This window comes from Propithecus coquereli, unplaced genomic scaffold (genome assembly GCF_000956105.1).
Source record: "Propithecus coquereli isolate 6110/MARCELLA unplaced genomic scaffold, Pcoq_1.0 Scaffold444, whole genome shotgun sequence".
In the NCBI taxonomy this organism is placed as follows: Eukaryota; Metazoa; Chordata; class Mammalia; order Primates; family Indriidae; genus Propithecus; species Propithecus coquereli.
The window spans coordinates 635,943-645,101 of record NW_012150219.1 but is presented as its reverse complement, the minus strand read 5'-3'; the positions used below and the strand labels follow the sequence as shown (position 1 = coordinate 645,101).

The following is a 9,159-nucleotide window of genomic DNA, read 5'->3' as shown; positions in this document are numbered from 1 at the left end:
AGCATTCAGAAAGATGCTGTTTATAACTTGGTAAAGGAGGACTGAATAGCACATAGAGGTATTTAGCATTCACACGCACGGCGTAACTGCTGTGTACCATGCGAGGAGGACAAAAAATAATTTCAGAGCTTACCTAACAACCTAGTGGACAATAGACTTGCTTCAATGAATAAAAATCAGCAAATAAAGATAATAGGCATGTTATTTGCCAAAGAAAGGATTTTTTCCTCAAGGATTTAAATACCACTTATTTAATCAGCATATTAGAGAGCCTTCAAAATATGAAGAATAGCACAAACACGTGATGTAATTTAATTTTTGATCCTTCTTCAGATTAATAACACTGGAAAATCTGAATGTATGACACTTTACTGTATTTTATTGGCTAATTTTCTTTTTTATAAGTTTGTGGTGAACTCGTTTGGCAGGAAAATTTGGCCTTAACTGCTGGAGGCTATAGTTTTTATTTATGTCAGTATGTAAATTTGTTTCACTAAAGAAATATTAATATGTTCACTTGCAGGGTACTACCCCAGGCCGCACTGGGCATATTGAGTAATCCGTGGTATGTACATCTGAAAAAAACTCTGAATTCTGAAGGACATTTGTCCCCTGGAATAGAAGTGACAAATGAATTACACAAACAGCACCTTGACTGCTAAGAGGTTAAGAAGGGAGTCACTGGGGTATGTGGCCATCCAAGATTTTCCAGACACTGTGACTCGAGCTGAACCTTGAAGAATATGCAGATTTGGATAGGCAAAGTAGGATGAGGACCCACCTCACAAAGGAAACAGGGTGAACACAGTAACAGACGGGAAGAGGAGAATAGGACCAGGAGACTAAGAGCAGATCTCGTAGGTCCCTCAATACTTGGCTGAAGAGTTTCATGATCTAATGTACAACAGGAAGCCACTGAAGGTTTTTTGAAGTGGGTAAAAATTGAATGAGGGTGGAGTTTAGGAGCTTTGGGCTGCTAATGGTTTGCAAAATGGAGTTGAAGAAGAGAACAGAATTGTTAGGACACTTTTTCTTAAATGGGGAAGGGGTCACACATATGAACCAGCCACACAATGCTAGATGTTTTATATACTTCATATTATTTATTTCATACACCACTTTACATACAAGGAAGGGGATTCTGAGAGGTCAACTATTAATAACTTGCCCCAAGTCACACATAAGTAATAAATAAATAAAGATCAGATTCAAATAGCACTACCCTCTATTACTCATGGCTGCCCTTAGGTGGAAATAATGATGGAGGACTGAACTAGAGTGGAAGCACTCAGAACACGACAGAAAGACTGATGTGAAAAGAGGGCAGCCAGAGGAGAGCTAAGGAGAGGAAGTGTCCAAGAAGACTCTGAGATTTTGAACAATAACAATCCAAAGACTGGGGGAATGGGGAAACTCTTATCCCAATACTTAAAAAAAACAAAACCAGAAAGATAGAAAATGGCTATATCTAATGCTGTGCTTATGCAGGGTACTTCTCAACAGCCAGAAACCACGACCTGTATTCTCCTTACTGAATCCCTTTCTCTTAATTAGAAAACACGTTTATCACAAGGTAAGCGAACACTCTTGATTGATTCAGTAGACTCCACCACCTATCTATTCACCCCCTCTGATCCAGGGCATCCCACTCCGCGCGTGAACATCAAGTCCCACTCAACCATACGTATAATCTATTGAGAGGCTACCCTTTGTTTCTTTTTTTATGTCCAAAGTTTGGAAAAAGCTGTATTATATCCTGACCCACTTTGGAGATTCAAAATATGAAGCACTTTAAAGGCTTCAGGAACTCACGGAGTAAGTTATCAGTTTACATCGTTTAATCCAGTGTTTCCCCTGTTACTTGGAAAGCAGTGATTGAGTTAACTCATGTTTCCATTCTATTTTTCTGTGTTGAAATGCTGAATCTGTTATGAAATCATGAAAGTTTGCTGTTGCCAAGCAAAATCATTTACACCAGCGTATCTGAGCTAAAAAAATTGGCCCTTCTTTGCCACATGTAAATTTATTCTACATTTGGAGATTCATGCAAAACAGCATGTTAGAAATTGGGTGGTGGGGGTGTGTGTTTTACAGAGATTAATTGGATCTATTTTGTGGAGTTCTTTTTTTTAGAGAAAGGGTCTCATTATGTTGCCCAGGCTAGAGTGCAGTGGCATCATCACAGTTCACTGCAACCTCAAACTCCTGGGCTCAAGAGATCCTCCTGCTTTAGCCTCCTGATTAGCTCAGACTACAGGTGCAAGCCTCCATGCCTGGCTTATTTTGCGGAGTTTTTTAATATACTTCTCAATAAATCTGCATTTCACTAACTTTCTTATGTTTTTCTAGCACGTGTATATTTCTCAACCAAAATTCCTTAGACCCTCCATAATTACTTATATTAAAAATCCAAACTCTGTACCACCGCCAAGAGTCTATTCAGTCTGGCACCTGTCAACCTCGTCTTCTACCTCCTCTTCCTGGCTCTTGCTACGTCGCAAAAGCCTTCTCTCTGGCCGGGCGCGGTGGCTCACGCCTGTAATCCTAGCTCTCTGGGAGGCTGAGGCGGGCGGATTGTTTGAGCTCAGGAGTTCGAGACCAGCCTGAGCAAGAGCGAGACCCCGCCTCTACTAAAATTAGAAAGAAATTAATCGGCCAACTAAAAATATATATAGAAAAAATTAGCCGGGCATGGTGGCGCATGCCTGTAGTCCCAGCTACTCGGGAGGCTGAGGCAGAAGGATCACTTGAGCCCAGGAGTTTGAGGTTGCTGTGAGCTAGGCTGACGCCACGGCACTCACTCTAGCCCAGGCAAAAAGAGTGAGACTCTGTTTCAAAAAAAAAAAAAAGCCTTCTCTCTGTTCCTTGAACCAGCGTTGACAGTTTTCCCTAACTGTAATAATACTTTTCCTCTCACTTGTTAGTGGGTACCATTCAGCTTTCAGCCTGCTGTCAACTCCTCAAAAGGGCCTTCCAAGACTACCATCTACACCAGACCTATTTTTACTGTGTTACCAATTATCCTCACTTGAAGTCATCTTTTACATATTTATTGTCTGTTGCACACGCTAGACTGCAAGCTCCAGAAGGAGCTCTGTCTTTTTGTTTATGTCTGCCCAGGACCTTTGACGTTGCCTGGCACATAGTAGATATTCGGTAAGCATTTGTTGCATGAACTAATGGATGAGACAACATGTCAGCTACCCAGCTAAAACATGAGTTTCCAGTCAAGACTGGAGACTATCCTTTGAGGATGGATTATTAGCAGACCAACATAATATAGGAACTCAGTTACATCTATCAAACAAATGACCAACTTAACTGCCATAATTAATTTCTATTCATTCAAAAATGCTTCAAGAAAGATATGAATTTTGAGATTTGTCTCATATTATTGTTCATACATGCCAGTGCTTATACTTTTGTTTCAGGGCTTTGCACTTACTGTTCCCTCTGCCTGGACAGCTCTACCCCTGAAAAGCTACATGACTCAGTGCACACTTCATTCAGTCTCTTTTCAAATGTCACCTCTTTTCAGGGATGCCTTCCTGGACTAAAAGAGCACTCACCTCAGTCACTCTCCATTCCTTCACTCTACTCTATTTTCCAAGTAAATTTTATCAGGCATATTGATTTCTTATTTACTGTGCTTCTTCCTCTATTAGATCATAAGCTCCATGAGGGCAGGGACTTTGTGTTTTGTTCACTGCTATCTCCCTGGAACCTTACAACAGTGATGAGCACCTACTACATATCTGTTGTACTATTTACAAAAGCTAGATACCCTTGATGGATTTTTCCCACAAAAGCATTATCGTTCTTCATATTTATCCTGGTGAACTGACTGTGACAAACAGAAAGAGGTTGCGACAACTGATTCTAAAACCACACAGTAGAACGAAACCTAAAAAGACAAAGTTCAGGTGCTAGGGCAGGTCTGTTTTTAAGTGAGGGGAATATGCATGCTATATATAATCCCTGAAAGTTAAAACACTACACAGATTCTAGAATCTTAAAATTAGTTAAGGAACTAAGTATTTGTCAACAAATCCTTTTTATATCTCCTTAGTGATAAAGTCTATAAAACCAAATTGTGGCCATGCATAGTGATTCATGCCTGTAATCCTAGCACTTTGGGAGGCTGAGGCAGGAGGATCACTTGAGGCCAGTTTGAGACCAGCCTGGGAAACAGTGAGGAACCCCCCCAATCTCTACAAAAAAAATTTTTAAAAAATAAGCCAGGTTTGATGGCACACACCTGTAGTCCCAGCTACTCCAGAGGCTGAGACAGGGAGGATTGCTTGAGTCCAGGAGTTGTGAGGTTGCAGAAAGCTATGATGATGCCACTGTACTCTATCCCAGGCAAAAGAGTGAGACCTTGTCTCAAAAAAACAAAGAAAACCAAAACAACAACAAATTGTAAGCTTAGTCCTGATTTGAGAAAGTGTAACAAATCTGGGAATTTTAGAGAACTTTCCACAGGCATTCACAGTTATCAGCAAGATCAAGGTCTAATTGTTATCTTGTTTGACCACAGGCGAAGGTGATTTGACACTTTAGATTAGCCATATATAAACATAAAAGTGTTACTGATATAAAAAATACTCAAATTAGAAATGAAAAATTCATTTTATCGCCTTTAAATGAAGAGATGATATTTTCCTTTCTCCATAGAACTACCTTCGGGATAGTTCTCTACCAAAACACAATTAAAAAATAAAAAACATGTACCACAATACATCAATTATAATAGACTTATCTAAATTCCAAGTTCTTGTTAAATAAAATGGCTGGATCTAAGTCTAGCCTCTTCCCACAGGCCCTCAGTTATAGATGAAGATTTTTGGAATAAAAGCTTTGCTTTCAAAGGCCACCTCACAGACAGCTGTAACACCAGCTGATCCAGGATATGTGCCTTTTTCTTAGACATTTCCTCCACATTAGAGAACATTCCTGAGACCTTACATCTCAGGGAAAGAAATCCAATGAATGAAAACTATGTGGCACCCACACATCAAGAACCTACCCCCTGCTAGATACAACCTAGGAAAAGAAACAAAAAAGGAACCTACCCCAACATCTCACACATCAAGAACATACCCCAACACCTCAAACCACCTTCTGCTTTCTAATCACAGCAATACACCACTTAGAATCAAACCCAAACTCCTTTTATTGCCAACGATGTCCTATATGACCTGGTCCCTGGCTAATTCTCCCTTCTTCACACAGCAGTTTAGGAACCTGAATGGTCCTCAAATATTCCAGTATTTCAAGCCTGTTCCTGTCTTTGAGCCTTTGCATTATTTCCTCTGCCTGGAATATTCTGTCCCCTCACCTTTTCATGGCTGGTTTCTGCACAAATGTCACCTCCTCAGAGAAGTCTTCTTTGCCTGTCACATCATTCTGTCACTTGTCACTGTCTGAAATTATCTAATTAATCTAGTTGTGTTCTTGTTGCTTTCACCCACTGGAATACATGCTCCTCAAGGGAAGGAACCTTGTTCATTTTTGTTTCTTCACTGTATTCCTGGAGTGCAACTGGATGCTCAATGTTGTTAAACGAATAAAGAAACAAATTAGTTTCAAAACTAGAGCACTGCTCTCACACCCATCCAATCCTGTATAGAAAATGGTTTCCCTCTATCTCAGACCTCAACTAGCAGAAACCAAAGTAACAAGAAGGTGAGAGAGAATTCCCTTGCATTGATGGCAAGAAGTGAAAGATAAAGTGTTGCCAGCGCAGTGGTTCGTTCATACCTGTAATCTTAGCACTTTGGGAGGCTGAAATAGGAGAATCACTTGAGGCCAGGCATCAGCAACACAGCTAGACCCTGTCTCCATAAAAAATAATTAGCTGGGTGTGGTGGTGCACCCTTGTAGTTCCAGCTACTCAGGAGGCTGAGGCAGGAGGACTCGGTGAGCCCAGGAACTCAAGATTACAGGTTATAGTGAGCTATGATTGGGCCACTGCACTCTAAACTGGGCAACAGAGAGCCAGTCTCTTAAAAAACAAACAAACAAACAAAGGCTAAAGAACCCAAGGCGGAATCCTCTTCTGTGCCTCCAAGCCAGAGTACCTGTGCATCTACCACGAAGCAAGCACATGTGTGTGGCACCCCTGGTGGGCCACCAGGGACACAGAATTCAGGACGGACAAGGTCCTTGCCCTCAAAGAGCTTACATCCTAACGGCTGAGAAAGGCAATAAACAAGTAAACAATAAGTAATTTTATATGCTATGAAGTCAATCAAATTAGCTGATGTTGGTGAAGAGTTGAGGGAAAAACGTCCTTAGCGAGGTTCGGTCAGGGGCGGCATAAGGTGAGGAAAACTTGGAGGTAGCCAGTCTTGCAAGGATCTGATGTTAGTAATTTCCGAGCAAACAAATGAGACTGGAATATTTAAGGAACAAAAAAGGTCAGGAAAGTATAACTAAGGTGTCTAAGGAACAGAAATATGTGTGGACAATGGTCAGCTCAGGTGGAACCTTTGTAAATCACGGTAAATCACTTAACGGTTCCTCAAAGCCACTTTACGAAGTAGATTACATTATTAACCCCATTTTGCAGCTAAGGAAACAGAGGCTCGGAGAGATTAAGCGACCAATCCTAAATTACACTCTTAAGAGTCTGAGCTGGAATGAACCCAGGTGCTCTCGCTCCGAAACACCGTAGCTTAGCGTGTCCTCAGAAACAGGGGAACTCCCACGTTACTGGGCATTTATTATGTCTCAGACGCAGGGACTAGAATTTAACCCTCATAATTCAGCAAAGGGAGATCATGGTGCCCATTTTACAGTCAGGGAGACTGAAGCACAGAGAGATTAGAGAAGTGTGAGTTCAGGAGCCTAACCAGCCTCTGGGGAAACAGGCGATCGCGAGGCAGCGGGCGGCCGCACACAGCCCGCAGCCCTGGCCGGGACAGGCCCCGCTGCCGCACACCCTGCTCACGCTGCGGGCGGCCCCGGGCGCAGAGAACGGACGCGTGGGCGCCACCAATGAGGAGCGGCCGTCCCGAGCGGCGAAGCGGCGGCGCAGCCAATCAGCTCGGCGCTGGAAGGGAAGGGGCGGGTGCTCACGCCGCTCGAGTTAGGCCGCGTCTCTGCCGCCCTCGCCCATCACAGGCCCCGGGGCCGCCGGGCCTGGGCCGGAGACCTAGGACGCCACGGGGTGCGCCAAGCCCGGTCTGCGGAGGCGAAGACCTTGCCTGAGTGCACCGCCCGAGGCACAGGCCCACACTCCGCCCTCTCTCAGAAGCGGGGTCCTCGCTTCCTAGCGCTCGGAAGTGCCGGGAGCGCCTCTATCCCTTCATCAGCGGGACCCCAAAAGCAACCCTGCTAGGCCGTGAACGCCCCGCGCCTCACCTCGTGGGGATACGGGAACGGAGGAGAGACTCCCAGCCGTGGACTGTAGCCGGCACTGCCCGCTCCCGCAGCCGCTCCGCCTCACATTCAAACTCCGGCAAAATGGCGCGGCAGCGAGGCAGCGGCCGGAGCGCATGCGCGACCGGAGCAGAGGCAGGGGGCGGAGCCAGGAACGCCTGGCCCCACCCAGGCTCCAAGGGCCAATCGGAACCCCGCTCTGTTTTTGCGCTGGCGTAAGTGACCATGTCCTTAGGTTCCGACCATTCCCAGCGGCTTCGCAATGCCCATTTTGCTGAGAGGAACGCAGATTCAGCGAGTGGCTGCTGGTCGGTACCTATCTGGATGTCAGGGCTTGGCACGTAGTGGGTCTTAAATATTGAACTAACTGTCCAAAGTCACGCACACGGCGTCTCAGACGGAAGAGAACTTCCCGTTCCTCATGGAGTTTCTGTTTTAGAGGGAGACATGGAATAAACAAATGAGTAAGAATTTCTCATCTTGGTAAGTGCATGAGAAGAGAATATACAACAGGATGATATGGCGAGCAGTAACTTGGAAGGTAAATGGGATGCCCCAGGGAGGCCTCGGAACGGGTGACAGTGGACCTGAATTTTAGCCAGGACACAGCTGAGTGAAAGGTCAGCCTGGCGAGCATTCCAGGAAGTGAGGATGGCACTGGCAAAGGCTCTGAGGCAAGAATGAGCAATGCTGGGGCTTAGCGAAATAGAGGGTGGCAGGAGATGAAGTTAAGCCAGCTGAATATTGCCTTGGAAATCCACTCCCGCCTCCCCCCACACCACCACTTACACACGCGCTTGGGGTTTGCTACAGCTCCTAACAGACTGTGTTGGAAACGAAAGAAAAGCAGGAAACGCTCATTCAAGTAGTTTCCTTTCTTTCCAAACCCTGATAAACAATCTGTCTAATGTGTGGAAAGACATGCCGAAAAGACACCTTATCTATGGTGCGCACAACAAGAGAAAAGTAACTTTACGTTTTATTTGGATTCAGGAGGGTGTGGACATATCTGGTTGTGCTTGGAAAGAACGAGTCTTCTCTTGGCTCAATCTCACTTTTAAGGCCCAACTGAGATGCAAAAGAGTGTTAGTAGCTAAAAATTGAGAAGTATCTGCTGGCTCTTACCTTTTTTTTTAAAGTGGAGGCACTTTTCTTTTAAAATATATGTGCACATGATGTGAAAATCCACACAATACAAAACAGTAAAACACTTGGTCTTTCACTAATTAGGTGAGCTTTAGGTGATATATTATTTATGTCTTCTATTTCCTTACTTAAAGTTTTCTCTATTTTTTTTTTTTTCTTGGAGACAGTCTCCCTTTGTCATCCTGGGTAGAGTGCAGTGCAGTGGCATCATTATAGCTCACAGCAACCTCAAACTCCTTGGCTCAGGCGATCCTCTTGCCTCAACTTCCTGAGTACCTGGGACTACAGGCGTGCCACCATGCCTGGCTAATTTTTCTATTTTTTGTAGAGACGGGGTCTTGGTCTTGCTCAGGCTGGTGTCCGACTCCTGAGCTCAAGCGATCCTCCTGCCTCTGCTTCCCAGAGTGCTAGGATTACAGGCGTGAGCCACCACACCCAGCCTTAAAATTTTGTCTTATGTTCTCTTCAGTCTGCCTTTGGTTTTTATTTTGAAGCTATGTTATTAGGTAGATAAAGGTTTGTGTTATTTCTTCTTGATGAAGTTTGCCACTTGACAAAAAGAAATACTTCATTGGCCCTTTCAAAGCTTTCCTCTTCCAATTCTGTCTTGTCTTATATTAGTAATGTTGG

General features: G+C 44.2%; 1 protein-coding gene across 1 annotated transcript in view; it reads right to left on the bottom strand.

The window, feature by feature from the left end:
* Window positions 1-7,553, bottom strand: part of CSE1L (CSE1 chromosome segregation 1-like (yeast)) — a 42,541-nt gene extending 34,988 nt beyond the window's left edge. The window contains exon 1 of the mRNA XM_012654701.1: window positions 7,366-7,553. Coding sequence (XP_012510155.1) covers window positions 7,366-7,501 — 136 coding nt within the window. The 5' untranslated portion in view covers window positions 7,502-7,553. The remainder of the gene's footprint in view (window positions 1-7,365) is intronic.
* Between the last annotated feature and the right edge of the window lie 1,606 nt (window positions 7,554-9,159).